Source organism: Vigna radiata, chromosome 11, assembly GCF_000741045.1.
Source record: "Vigna radiata var. radiata cultivar VC1973A chromosome 11, Vradiata_ver6, whole genome shotgun sequence".
Lineage (NCBI taxonomy): Eukaryota > Viridiplantae > Streptophyta > Magnoliopsida > Fabales > Fabaceae > Vigna > Vigna radiata.
In genome coordinates this window covers 16,420,396-16,436,093 of record NC_028361.1, presented here as the reverse complement: position 1 = coordinate 16,436,093, position 15,698 = coordinate 16,420,396, and the positions used below count along the sequence as shown (strand labels likewise).

At 30.0% G+C, this 15,698-nt stretch overlaps 2 protein-coding genes across 2 annotated transcripts; both read right to left on the bottom strand.

The window, feature by feature from the left end:
• Positions 1-765: 765 nt before the first annotated feature.
• On the bottom strand, positions 766-6,254 carry LOC106777054 (probable N-acetyl-gamma-glutamyl-phosphate reductase, chloroplastic). Its single transcript, XM_014664561.2, has 13 exons — positions 6,046-6,254; positions 5,692-5,823; positions 5,090-5,197; positions 4,752-4,838; positions 4,592-4,642; positions 4,417-4,488; positions 3,937-4,056; positions 3,145-3,205; positions 2,954-3,034; positions 1,905-1,984; positions 1,738-1,827; positions 1,263-1,391; positions 766-1,168 (listed from the first exon to the last, which is right to left on the bottom strand). The coding sequence occupies exons 1-13, from the start codon at positions 6,106-6,108 to the stop codon at positions 1,061-1,063; spliced, it is 1,182 nt and encodes a 393-aa protein (XP_014520047.1). The 5' UTR covers positions 6,109-6,254; the 3' UTR covers positions 766-1,060.
• Positions 6,255-9,430: 3,176 nt separating this feature from the next.
• On the bottom strand, positions 9,431-12,649 carry LOC106777166 (probable 2-oxoglutarate-dependent dioxygenase At5g05600). The gene is made up of 3 exons (XM_014664700.2): positions 12,077-12,649; positions 10,308-10,635; positions 9,431-9,786 (listed from the first exon to the last, which is right to left on the bottom strand). Exons 1-3 carry the CDS (start codon positions 12,547-12,549, stop codon positions 9,529-9,531), a joined length of 1,059 nt encoding a protein of 352 aa, XP_014520186.1. The 5' UTR covers positions 12,550-12,649; the 3' UTR covers positions 9,431-9,528.
• Positions 12,650-15,698: the final 3,049 nt, after the last annotated feature.

The following is a 15,698-nucleotide window of genomic DNA, read 5'->3' as shown; positions in this document are numbered from 1 at the left end:
TTATAAAATTTATTATTTCTACTAATTTAATTTAATAAAAAATAAAACTATTAAAATTCTGCGTCATGTTTATATGCTATAAACTAAAAAAGATTACAAAATAAATAATTTCTTATGGACACTAACCTACATAAAAATAGAAAAATTATGAACAAAAGAAATGAATTAATTAAAATAGTTAATATTTATATCTTTTGGAGAAATTAAAATTTATTTTTAAGGATTTGAATAAATTGTTAAATACAATTAATATCAACATTTTGTTAATATATTTTGTAACTGTAATAAATTTATAAACTTATTTACTAATAAAAATCAAATAATTTTTTGAAGTAATTATTTTACTGAGTTTATAATAAAATAAAATTATTAACTTAATAGTATAAAACATATATGCTTAAGAAAAAAATTATTGTCATATTTTGTTTATAATAATTAATTGACAAATATTTTGGTGTAATGATAAGTTATTGTTAAATAAGTACTGATTGTTTTGTTCCTATTACTCAAGTTTAAATACTCCTTTCCATTAGTTTTCAATTATATAAACAATATTTGTAAGATTATATTACTTCAAACCAATGCAAATACTAAACATTTGGTTTTAATTACTCAAACTAAAAAAAATAAAATTGAAAATAATATGTATAAAAACTGAAGAATGACTTTTTGCATATAAAGAGTGAAAAGGTAAATTCTGTTTAACTATATACCAAGAGATTAATTTACCCTATTTTTACATCAATCTCATTCAATGCAAGTATATAATCCAAACACAGGAACTGTAGCAACCAGTCCACAGTCCTGCACCTGTGATTTTAGAGAAAACCAGAAAGGCTGTGAGTCAAAATAAAACAAATATCTTAGAAAAAAAAAAAAAAACTTGAGATGGAGATTTCATAGTCCACTTAAACATTGGCATTACAAAAAGACCAAAATTCATGCTTGAAAAACCAAACACCTTAAAACTCAATGACTTATTTTAAGATTACAAAGCAACAAAAAAAATGAGGTGAAACTGTAACTGGTGTTGGAGCTCTAGCTAGACAAAAGAAGTACTCTAAGGAAACAGAGGCAGGTAATGAAGTCCCAGATTTTCTGGAAATCCCATTATCAAGTTAAGGTTTTGTAAAGCTTGACCTGAAGCTCCCTTCACTAAATTATCAATCTGCAAAAACACATCAAAATAGTCATGCCAACTATAATATCACAATACCGTTAAAGTAAAGTGTATATAAGAGGGAAAAAAGCTTATAACATACAACAGATATAATTATTGCTCTTCCAGGAATTCGATCCGGAAAGACATTGATTAAACAGTAATTTGTCCCCTTCACACTGTGAGTTCGAGGAATGGCTCCATTTTCCAGCACCACAACAAATTCTTCTTCCTGAATCACCAAATAAAAGAAGTTGGGAAAGGGACAAAACGTGAAATTCAAACATGAACCAAAGTAGAATAAAAAAGCTATGAACTAGGAATCAAGATAGCCCTTTCCACAGTCCCACAAACCAAGGCAGGATAAAGCCTTTAAGGTTAAAGAGACTCTTCTGTGATGAAGAGAGTTGAATGATGAAAACATTTTCCACAACAATGAAGAATGACCATTAAGAACCATTTTCAGACTTACGTTCTTCGTATTTGTTGGCATATATACAATTCATACATTACAATTTTGTAAAGTAGTGGTAATGGCATGTATTGAGGAGGTGACAAGCATTAACAAAAGTTTAAACCTGATATGAGAGCTTCAGTTGTCGGTGCAGGTCCTCAGTTCTCACTCCTTGAGCCATTTCCACATAAATAGTTGATTGCATTCCACGACTCTGATAATGGCAAAGTAGAATTTTGTTAATTTACTTAAAAAGCAAGAAAATATATCACAACTCAAGGCGCTACCTACCATTGGAATTAGGTGTGGTGTAAAACTAACGGTTACTTTTGAACCTGCAGCATCAGCAAGTCCTTGTTCTATTTCAGGAACTGCATACAATAAAATATGATTATTAGATCTATTCAAATTCAGATGCCATTTGTTGCTACTAGATAAAATTACTAGCTAAGTAGACATATATAACAAAAATAGGATAAGAACTTAGTAGCCCACAATCAAGTTATGATTAATTTTCGTTATGATGCCCCCGTAAGGCCCCAACTAGCCAATCCCCACATCTCCTTTTTCCTAATGGAGGAGAGAACCAGGCTAATTAGCAGAAATCACTCTCGGCTCTTCTTGACACCGGTGTACTTACCGGAGGTAGCTCATTGTGAATTATTTAAATTGGCAATCTAAAGTTATATATTCAAAATCATCTATGAAAAAAGCTATTCAAATATAGCTATTTGAACATATTGTTGTCGAATACAAAAATAAATCTAATCCATTCATCTAAGTCCAAAGTGAAAAGAGGAATTAATATATTTAACACATTTCACTCCCTGGTCATCATCATTGAAAAAGACACTCTAGATAAATTCTACAATATAAGATACGAGAATAAATGAAAATAATCTAAACAATTCATATGCAATCTATAATCCTAATTATATATGAACTACTACTTATTTCTATAATTACAATAGAAACTTATACCATAAGTTTCTAACTTCTAAAATAAACTAGCATATCTTCCCTCATTAGTGCAGTGACGGAGGTGTTAGACTTGTTTCGGACATGAAAAAATGTTTTCTGAAGATGACAATTTAACAGATTGACTAATTTGTGTTGTACAAGTGTCGTACAAATGTTAGTGTCGGATACACGAAGGATACAGGGACACGCAATTGAAGAGGCATGTTTGAGCTTTATAGGTAAACTAATAAACTAATCACTCAATACTTCATTGTCACAGACAAAAGTTTAACGAGATAACATAGGGTTTTTATTAGTTAGGCTGGAGTTGTAGGATTAGAAATACGCAAATCTAATTATAACAAGCAAACTAAACTTACCATGGCGATGACGGGTAACACCATAAGAATTAAGACCTTCAGTTACTTCAGTGAACAATAAATTTTCTTTGGCACTACGCCCTGCAACAAGAATCAAGTAATAGAACCGCATATAAATGAGAAGTTAAGGCTTAGATATTTTTGTGGAATAATTGCAATAAAATACAAAAGAGATGAATCAAAATTCTAACCTGCTCCACTGACACCAGATTTAGCATCAATGATAATATTTTTAATCTCAACTAGACCAGCCTGAAAAACAAAGAAAACTCAGAAAGAAAGAATAAACTTAAAGTTAAAGGGGTTTTGAAAAACTTCAAGCATGATAAAAATCAATAAATACAGAAAATTCAGTTTTTAAATTAGGAAGCATTAAGCTGAGCCTAAAATGCTTCCACCCCTGAATATACCTCTTGATTTGACATCTTGAGTAGTCCAATCAAGTCAAAGTAGAAAAACTTGATAAACGACAAGTGGACGTCCGAAAGAAGAATTCATATATATTAATGGTCTATATAATCCATGCTATTGAATAAATGTCAATATGCACATTTTTTTAATTGATAAAACAATAAATTTATTCAGAGAAAGGGATAGAAGTACAAAAGGTTGAAGGATAAGAAATCCACCAGGAGGAAAAAAAAAAAGGGGTAAAAGAAAAAAAAAAAAAGGAGCTCCTAAAATCTAGTCATTGTAAGAGAGCTATCCAGTTCCTCCGCATATCTGAAAAATAGCTTAAAAAGACCATGAACTAAGCACCATAGAAATATTCTTAAAGTGAACGGTACCTATCATGCTTAACATCCTGGACCATAAATTTCAAGCCACAAGGCAAAGAAAAGACTAGTAGATACATCTCAAAAGAAAATCCTTAGAGAACAAATTTATACTATTATTTGCATTTTAATAAGACAGTCTTTTCTTGAAAGGAAAACTCACTTATTCAAAATATGCATTGTACACTGTAAAGTAAACACCCTGACCTTTATCAGTGGGACAACGGGAAGTTGAACAGAAGTTGGATAACATCCAGGATTGGCAACTAGACGTGCATTCTTTATTTCCTCCCTTAAAACCTCTGTCAATCCATATACAGCTTCTTTCTGGATAGAAATAACTAGATTAATTCAGGCATTAAAACCAAATGACAAAACAAGAAAGAGGTTTCAACCTGAGACTCAATCTTCTCGTATATTATACACATGAACACTTGGAAAGAAATAAATGTTGACAGGTCAAATTCATAAATAGTGAAGGCATTGTACTTCATAAAATATATTCATTTTGAAATTATAACTTATAAGGGGTTCAACAGTTTGCTAAGCCAAGTTCAATGAAATGAAAGACAGCATAGAAGCCTATAATATAGTATAAGTTGATAATGTGCTATACTGATCTAGAAAACAGATGGTCGAACTAGATAGTTTAGACCCTTTTGTAATAAAAAAGGACAAGAGTTCCACCTGTAAATCTGGTGCTCTGTGTGGCTGACCATACCACTCTTCATATTCAGAAAGATCTTTTAGTCGAAAATCCTACAAAATCCCTCTCGTTTACAAGTTTGATATTAAGCAAAGCTTTGTTCATAATGCTTTGTATTTCTAAAAAAACCAGAGAGAACAGTAATTTGAAACATACTGCTGAAAGATCAACAATCTTCAAGTGATTGGGCAGGCCTTTAATTATTTCCTGTTAACAAGAAGATAATCTAAGGAATGATTTTAAACACTGATATACTTTAACCAGTGCTCTTTTGGCCAATACGGAAATTACAATGTCAAAAGACATAATAAAGAACCTGAGTAGTCCCATGAGGCAAACAACAGAATACAGCATCCACATCAGAAAAGTCTGCATCCTTTACTGCAATCAAATCTGGCAAGTCCTGTAAACATGGGTTAAGTTCAAATTATGTAATTTACATAACAATACATCAACAAGCATATTTCAAATCACGCCCAGAGGATTGTTCAAGAAAATGATGATTATGAATAACAACAACCTCCATGATCATCGTAAAAAAGGTATGCTAATCTCACTTAGAAGAAGAAAAACACATAGCTCACAACACCTTCCATAAAAAATAACACAAAAATATCTCTTTAAAGATATCATCGTTCCTAAAACCAGCCATACCCGAGTGCTGAGATGTGGGAATACAGAAGAGATTGGCTGCCCAGCTTTCCGATCGGCAGTCATCAGTGCAATCCCAAATTGTGGATGATTTGCCAAGAGTCGCAAAACCTGACCAAAAAAAATCTTCACAATCTCACAGAGAATAACACCAGATCAAAACTGACACTGACATCAACTTGCTTTGTTGAGTACATGGAAAGTGGTAGTGCAGCAATTCGGAACGAAAGTCACTTCACAGTTTACACCTAAGTTGCATATACTAAGCACAAGCAGAAAAAAACAGAATAAATTAATTATCACTAAGGTTTAAAATTGTGATCACAGTTACGTCAAGATCATTGATATTGCGGGAAATTGCCTCCACAATGCAGCTGATGTAGTTGTAATTGTTGTTGCAGTGATCCGAGAAACCTTGACATTGTGAAAAAAAATCATTTTTTTCAAATCCTTGATTATACCCATCTCACTCTAAGCCATAACTTCTGTTGAAAATCACTGTTACTTGATTTATTTATTTATTTATTTATTAATTTTCCATGTTCCAACCTCTCATCACACTAAACCAAACACACTTCGAACCACTTCGTGTCATGCAGGCTCACCTCAGAACCAGTGTAGCCACTAGCTCCAAGAACACCAACCCGAGCCGCATTTTGTGAAGATGGATTCCCACTCTTGCTGGAACACTTCACAAGTAGCTTCCTATCTTGTTGCTTTCTGCCCCTTCCAAACTCCTGAACAGCACCAACAACATTAACACAGAGAATCAAACACATTTTACCCACAACAGTAACAACATAAACTCAGAGAATCAAACACATTTACCCACGAAAGAAAAAGTGACAGAATCAAAACAAAATTGTACTCCGCATTCTAATAAATACAAACTAAACATTGTACGGTAACAAAGACAACATTTTACAGAACAAAAAACAAAAATAAAATAAAAAGGGTACCTTGGGACTGTTCCAGGAATGGCCAGTGTAAACACAAAGGGAACTGGAAGAGACTGCGCTCATTTTCTCTAGACAGCCAAGAAGCTAACAAGGGTGTGGGATCAGAGAATTGGGTGTTCGCAATTTGTGAAACTGCGAATTTCTTCCTTCTTCTTACATTCGGGTCGGGCCGAATACAGCCTTGGGTTTAACTCTACTATGTAGTAGAGCTTAAAGTACGCAAAACTGACAGCATCTAGTGACAAAAATTCCAATCAAATTGAATTGGATTTTATTTTGGTGTTTATTTAAGAATAATTATTCTTTTAAAACTTTATTGCTTCAATCTTATAAAAATTTAAAGAATGGAAAATAAATAAAATTATAAACTTAAAATAAATAGCTTTTATGAAGTATTATTTATACCTGTTACGTCAATAAATCATTTAAAAAAACATATTTCATGAGTTTATAAATTTTTTATTACAATCTAATAAATTATTTAAATAGTCAATTATTAAATTTATAGATATTACGTATTTTGACTTAAATAGTATTCTCTACACGAAAAACAAACTTTATTTTTATAAATGAAATATTAAACTATGATAAAACGATGTGAGTGTATTTATTAGTTTATTTCTCATCATAATATTACCATATGTAAAGTACATATAAAATAATAATGTAAGAAAATTTATTTCATTTTTTTTACCTACGATTAATTAAAAACATTTATTTGTTAGTTTTTCTTTAAACAAATTTATTTATTCGAACAAAATTAGGTGTTGATAATATCTTTAATACAACATATCCTTAATATATGCATAAAACACATTATATATTATCATATATCAACATATTTTCACTTGACCAATTTCTTTAGCATAATCATAAATATTAATCATCTTCTTCTCCTTGAGTGCTTCTTATTTCAACTCATCAATTGAGCATTAATTGTTTAAGCTTTTTAGTCAATGTTTGAGCAACAAACACTAGTTGAAAATTGTTAGAGATATTATATTTAGTTTATATTGTGTTTATATTAATTAGGGAAATATAGTCTATGTATGTTTATTAGGGAAACATTGTTCTTATTTTATTTTATTTTATTTTATTTTATTCTTACCTATTCATTTATTTTTGGGCTTAACCCATATTTCTTCTATTATAAATAGAGAACTCTATGCGTGTATTTAACACAAGAAATTAATTCCAATATATAATTTTCACTATATTTAACAAAAATAATCCAATAAGTTGTTTTTGGAGGCTTGAACGCTTATCCCACGTTAGCATAACCACATGTCATACATTGCCACAAGTTTAGGATATATGTACACCACTTTTGTCACTCCTCTTAGACATTTAACATATTTCTCGAGCTACAAATCATATCACTTGAGTGTCTTGTTCAACACTTACATTATATTCGCTTGAAAGTAATACATTGTTGAAGAGTATTTGTATAGACATATTTGTGGTTGTTATTGTGTGTGCTTTGATAAATTTGAAAGTGAGGAGAGACAATGATTTGAGGGATTGGTTGATTTTTCATTCCTCATAGATAAGTTCAGATTTGAGACTATGTGGAAAAATCTTATCTATCCTAGAAGAAAACCAAAATGTCATGACAATTAAATTGAATACTCCACTACTGTTATAATCGATTCCAAGAAAGAAAGAATCAATTTTAACTCTGTCTTTTGTTTCGTGAATCAGAGTTGTGAAGTTTGAAGACGAACTAGGAACCTACGAACTTGGTCTTGAAGATGAATCAAGAACCCATGGATATGGAGAGGACCTTGAGGTTGAAGACGAACTAGGAACCCCTTGTAACTGATTCCATGGTGCAAGTTGAACGAGGTGGAATTGATTATACAAGGCTTTGTTGGACCACGTAACCGATTACGTTGAGACTGTAACTGCTTCCACGAGGTTCAATTAATTGTTGTTTGAATAAATGTTCGACACTTTGAACATTTTAAATGTTTTTTCCTTCAACGTTATTGGTCATTTGTTAATCTGATGCAAATAATGACTTGATGATGAAGAATAACAAATAATTAACACAAGTAGATGAGATTATAAGACATAACATAAGTCAAATGTTGTATTATTTAAACAAAAAAAAACCAGTTTCCTAAAACAAAAATATTGTATTAATTTTTAATTATTTTTTTTTCTAGTATTTAAAATTATTTTTAACAAAAATATGTTATTTATAAATATAATTTTATATGACTATTATCATTAAGAGCAATTTGATAATTTTCAATTTCTATCCATTAATTCTTTTTTTAATTTATCACATCACTCAAATCTCATAAAATTTTTCATGAACTTTATTTTTAAATCTACTTTAAATCATCTTCAATCCCTTTAAAAAAATAACACACGATTTACTTTCAAATTTCTTCAAATTCATCCATTTTCCCTCTCTCAAATCATCTCTTTTAAGTGAACATACTCTCAGATAAAATCATCTTAATCTCTCTTTCTCACATTACAAATCATCACGTGAAATATATACCACATCACTAGTGCAATTACCAATAACTTGAACAACTTAAGGTAATTAATTAGTATAATAATAACATTATTTGGTCCTTGCCTATGCTCGAGCAATACCAACATAGTCCAAACCCATGTTTTCACAATATTCCAATTTTTACAATGTTTGCTTCTATCAACTTCATTCATAAGATTGATACCATGCATACAAAACAAAGATAGCAATCCAACTTCTTATGATTGAGAAAATGTCAAATTCCATAAAATCCATACATTTTCAAAACAAACATCATTTTGCATACACGACCTATATAAATATCATGTTAGAAGTGGACTTTAAACCTAACTCAACCTTACAAAACTGGCTTGTAAGATAAGGTTTGCATCCACTTTGGCCTTGTCTTTAAACTTCCAACATCAAACAACTATAATTTCTTTTTGTTTTTAATATTTTTAAAGAAAATTAAGAATAACCTTACATAATAATACAAGTTATTTATTATGATTATAATATTCAAAATATTTCTATTATAATGTCTTATCATTTTTACAAATATTTATTTGTTATAAATTTGATTTGTGTAAAATAAATCAAAATATTCAAAATATTTGTTTCTTGGCAATATTATTCGTAGCCGTTGGAATGTCACATTATTTATAAGAAACGCATATTCAATTTTAACAATAAAGAATTTATTTAAAAGTTTATTTAATGTTATTACTTTGTATTCTTAACATGAAGGAATTCTTTCTTGTAAGAAAAACTCTTTTAAGTCGAAGACTAAATGTACCACTTAATATTTTTTTGATAAATTTCGTTAAAATTTGATTTGTTCACCTGAATAAAACATGTAGTAAGGAAAAAGAAGAAGTGTAGATGAACTTTTGGCTTTTGAAATTGAATTTATGCTGCTTATTAAAAACAATACATTTTCATAATGGATGGACAAAGTTTCTTTAGTATCTGATTACAACATTATTGAAAAATATCTAATTAATCTTGAAATCATATATCTGAATGTTTTCTACATTACGATTGACGAAATTACTACGTTTCCTCGTAACAAAGAACTTGCCCCAATTGTAGGGTCTATATTTGGGAGGGTTTTGGTTATTTACCATCTCTTCCAAAGGCTGCACCATGGTGTAATGTGCAGGAGTGAGAAAGAATGGATATGAGAGCCTTTCCTTCTCACTATTCAATATTACTCTATGCTCAACACTCTCATAAGTTTCATTGCTCCAAACCTGCAAAATAATAATCTATAATTAATAATTTTGATCAACATGTTAAAACTCATATAGTATGATCAAACAGTCATGTGACAAAATTGACCGGATGAAATCATTTGAGAAAAGCAATCCACAAGTTGCAAGTCAAAGATAAACAACCGATCAATCGAGACGTGTCTTACCATCCTTAAATACCATGTCAATTCAAGATTATGGGTAAATGTTATTTAGTAGGTTTTTAATCCTGATTGAATTGTGATTAAGATTTTACTAATCTCCTACCATTTCGAAACCTGTAAATAGAGATAAAAAGGTTAAGGGATTCATTTATTATGAATTTAAGATTTTACTCTTACGTCTAAATAAATTACTAACTCGAGATCCTCGATCTGCACTCGAAACAAAATTGATTCTTGATATAATAAAAAATAATTTTCAAAAGTAATTTTAAGAAAAAAAAGTTATTAATTTATCTACAAATATTTAGTTTCAATGTTGAAATGTGTTATTGAGATTATAAGTAGAAAGGAGAGTACCTCGATTACAGCTCCAACATTGATGATATAAGCATTAGGTGCTGGTTTGACCCTAACCCATTGGCCATCAGATTTTCTCTTTACTTCTAAACCACAAACATCATCTTGAGCAAGCACTGTCAAAGCACCACTATCCTTGTGACGACCACATCCCAAAACAAGGTCAGGTGAAGGACAAGGTGGATAAAAATTCAACCTTATCCAACTTGTTTGGTCTTTGAAGAAACCATGAAAACGTTTCGGTTCCAAACCTAAGCTCAATGCAATAAGCTCCATTAGCTTCAGTGCTAACTCTTCCATCTGCTTACCGTACTCTTCCAATGCCTCTCTGGACAACAAAAACCTTACCCTGTTACTACAACTTCTGATATATACAATGGTTTGGGAGAGCAACATGCACAATAAATAAATAATTAAATAAACACTTGTCGATACTCTAATTTTAGTATTTTCTTCTTCGTAACATTGTATAAAATTATGGAAAATGATATTTTAACACCATTTTTATAACACTATTTTGACACTGCACACGTGTCAAAATGTGATTGGACGATTTCAAATTAAAAAAGTTGAGACAGGGGTATGTTTGGAAGAAAAAAACCAAAGTTTGTTTTTTAATTTGAAATCGTCCAACCACATTTTGACATGTGTGGAGTGTCAAAATAGTGTCAAAAAATGGTGTTAAAATTTTATTTTCCTAAAATTATACATACATAATGGATTAGTTTATTACATTTGGAGTCTTAACAAATTGGTATTCAGAATTTCCAAAAGTTCTTACTTCTTAAAAAGGAATAAAAGTAATTTCATACGAAAGGTAAATCCAAAATGACATAAATGAGCTTAATCCTATTTGTTGTAGATATCTCACTCAAAATAATCTTTGCTATATTTTGAAAACGTAAGTGTTTGATATATTATTGAGAAACTCTAGTATCCACTCTCTTTCCCTTTAATGTGATTCTCACTGGTTTTCTTTTCTTTTAAATTTTCATTCATAACAAATAATATCTAACTTTATATTGAATCAAAATTAATCCAAATTATGACAATTTCACATCATAATACTTTTTTTTCAACAGTCCTGTTGATATGTTATAGAATAGGCTTTTGATAGATTTTATCTAATATTTAATGAATGTATTCAATGTAATTTTTCAATTTTATATTTGTCTTTAATTTAATTTTTATTTTATTTAAATATTCACTTTTGATAAATTAATATATTTCGTTTGAAAGATAATCATATGTCATTTATTTTTTCCAATTTTTTTGTTATCTTTATTTGTATTCATTCACCACACAAAATTGTTAGATTCAGGCATAATACTATGTTTAATCTTTTTGAATAAAATAGAAACTAAATTTAAGAAAAAAAAATTGAGAGATCCCATTTAATAAATTCCTCAAAAAATATCAAAAGAAAAAACCTTTTAAACCTACCGAATATATGATTTTCATACAACAATAAATTTGCTTTCTATTCTCACCACAGATGAAAGTTCATGAAAGCTGAGGCTTTAAACTTTCACCTAATCAGAACTATATGTTTATTAACTCATCCCTTAAACTTTTTAAATATAATTTTTTGTTGGAAATCAAAGGTAGATCTAAGTTCCAGAATTAAAAAAATAACACAAGGTATAAATGTTAAACTTACATATATTAAATGTTTTAAAATATATTAAAAGCTTTTTAATAGATATAAAAATCAATATATTAGAAAGATACCTTGCATAAACTATGTGGGATTAGGAAGATTAAAATACCTTAAAAGTGGTGGGTATTGGGGCCACTTGTTATACCAATGAGTGATTGTGAGATCATGAGGATCAGGTGAAGCAGGAACCAAGGTAGGTTCTTCTACAGTGTAATCAAATACTTCTTTCCAATCTCTAACATTTCTGGTAAGCTCAGAGTCAAAGTAGCCTATAACATGCACAGCATCTCTTCTCACTTCATTCTTCTGCTCCTTGCTCTGCTCAAAGAACTTCCTTGCTTCTCCTTCCATCTTCTGCTTGCTCTCAACTGAGCTTCCATGGTTGATGACTTGGAAGAACCCCCATTCTCTGCATGCACTGCCTATTTGCCTCACAACCTTTTCAAAACAAGGCTCTCTCATGTCAGAAGAAGATCCACACACCAAAGGGGAGAGATCTATCACAGGGATTCCCTCTTCAATCATACAAACCTTTGGCCTGTTCTCTTCTGTTTGAATGAAAGCTTCATCTATCTCTCCCATGCCCTTTCGCTAACAATATCAGCTTTTGCAATTCAAAGAGTTGGAAATATCGAATCTATATCTCTTCGGGTTATTTATAAATATACATTCCGACAATGAATTTCACATGTTTTTTTGTTGGTTTCTTGTGGTTGAATAAGATGACGTAAATTATTTCACCATGCCTGAGAACTAGTCCAGATTCAAGTGAAATTTAGACCATATTTTTTTTATAATATTTGAACATTACGTGTTAACATGTTATTGATCACGTAAATGATGTTTATATGTTATTAAAATATATTGTCTAGTATCATTGTCCTATATGAAATATGAATTAATCTAAAATATATTTAAAATTAATTCTTTTTTATTTTTCAATCTATAAATACATCACAGAAAGTGTTTGAATTCCGAAATTTACATGTAAATGATTCTAAAATAAAAAATAATCTAAAACATTAAATTTTTATATTATATTTATTTAAAGATGCAAATATATAATGATACTGTAACTTAAATAATTAAATTTTAATTATTAATTATAATATAATTATTTTTATTTATTTAATTAAGAACATTAATTAATTAATTAAAAACGTAGAAATATTTATATGGTTAATATATATATATATATATATATTTATATATAAAAAAATTTTAAAGTAACAAATTTAAAAAAAAAATAATAATAATAATTGTAGATCAGTCCACGAAATGTCCTTTGATGAAGTTGATCTCTGACCTACTTTTTGTAATCTAATGACATGTTTAGCCAAACTGAATGGCACCTGGTTTTGCCACTGTAAGATAGGATTTTACTTTCTGCAGCACCCCTTTTATCTTCCTGCATCCCATAAAACTTATCATCTCCAAACTATCTTTTTTTAATTCTTCTTTCCGACCTCCGTTCACAGGAAGCAACGGTACGGACATAGTTACCCCGTTAAAACTCCTTCGCTCAGCATCTCGGGCACTCCGCCACCGTCCGCTACTATGGGACTTTTAATCGGAGATGTGTGTGAAAATTGTATCTGATGAATGGTGTGAGTGATTATGGTTGAAGCAATTATAAGTTGAAGCAATTTCATGAGTACATTAACAAATAAATTAAATCACAACAGGAAAAATCAAAACAAGGATGTTGGGAATGAAAAAAAAAAAAAAAAGAGTGCAAGTTGCTATTCGAAAAGAAGCAAGCAAGTTGCTATTCATTTCAGGCTTTTTGTATTCTCGGTGAAAATAAAAAATAGAAATACTAGTTTTGGTTTTTGTTATAAAAAACGTTTTTGGTGAATATTGTTTATCAAGTCTTCCATGAAATCCTTCTAAAGGCTAAGAATATCTCTTTCTATATATACTTAAAAGAGAGTTTTATTTCTAAAAAAACTATACTTATTTAATTTTTTTTAAGATTTGAATCGTTATTATTGAATTGATTTAAATAAAATTTTATCAACATAATTTCTCAAATATTTAAATTAATCTCTATCATATTAAATATTTATAGTCACTAAAAATGAGTTGAACTTCAGTTGAGCTTGGGTAAAGTTGAGGGTCACTTTACAAGGTCACTAGGCTCTTTCATATACAGGTTAAACAAGAAACATTAGAAGTTTCTATTATGAAATGTTTGGATAAACTTTTTAAGAGAAAATGAATATTTTTACATGAAAAATAAGTATTAGAAAAGATGACACCCAATCATTTTAAAACGACAAATACTATACAATAATTATACGCAAACACTTTCAATAATGTAAACTTTTTTTCATTATTACATTATATTTTATTTATCTAGTTCTCTTTCCAAGTATAGCCGACAAAATATTTTTTAATATTATCCTTCAAATGATTTTATTAGCATGTTTGTTTGGTCATCTACTCCTATTTTTAGGGTCTTCTTTAATATTTTATGAGCTTTAAATTAACTTATGGATGTTAACTTATGGAAGTATTGAGTTATTGAAATAAATTTAAAGTTTCTGAATATATTCCTACCTACGGTGTTAAATATATTTTGTAGATGCGTATGAAAAAACATTCTGCTATTACTCAAGTCAATTATGCTATTACTCAAGTCAATTAAGAAGTACGTTAGAAGGTAATGAAAGTTGTAAAATGGAATGTGATATATTTACCTTATTTATACAATGTTTTATGGGTTTCTTATTTGGATGGGTATGAACCATGTAGTTAATTATCTTGATTAGTTTTTAGTTGATTAGGTTAATTAATCATATCTTAATTATAACTTTAAGCCAAGTCAACATTCTGCAGATGTTGGTTCTAGTTGACCGTCATGTATACTGTCAAGCCACCTTAATGGTGGATCATAACCCAAGGTCAAGTACACCTAGGCATGAAATTGTTAAGACGTATATGAAGGTGTGAGGAATACTTTCTAGTTGGCTAATATGTAGCTGATCAATCTTCCATGTGGCTATCTTAAGGACTGAGTATACTAAATGCCATTGGACACATATCACACATTATCCCCCCAAGCTCAGTGCATTTGGACTAGAGTCTCAAGTATATTGATATGGTATTGCCGCTTAATTGTTATGTAAAGAAAATTTGTATTTTTTTGGCTATATGACCTTATGAGTATAATAGCCCTCAACCTCGAGAAACATAACAACGAAGAGGTTGCAATGATGACACGTTAGGTTTGATGAGACAAGGAAGTCGATAAGTTGTCAGGTTGCATAAAAAATGAGTTGATTGAGAAGGTGAAGGGTCATAACCCCAACCTTCATATTTGAGGAGATCTAATGGCTGAGATAAGAGGTTGGAAGGTGAAATGGTAAGGTTTTGCTATAAATATAGTGGGTTTATTTACCTTAGTTGAGCAACAAGATCTTTAGAGTTTGCTCAACTATCAATATCTTTGAGAGAAGTTCAGTACTTGAGAATCGACTAGTAATAGGTATGTCACTTAGTGAGTCAAATATGGGTTTTGTGGAAGATATGAGTAGTGATAATAGTCAGGCCTCATCATCCTCTAATGCGTCATCGTTGAGGGTTGTATGTTTGATTTAAGAGATTATTATAGATAGTAGATAAGATCTTTCTAAGGAGCATGTCGATGATAGGTTACCTCAAAGGGAAGGTTATGAATAGGTGGATCCCTTAATAAGGAAACATTTTTTCAAATATAGATGGTCATT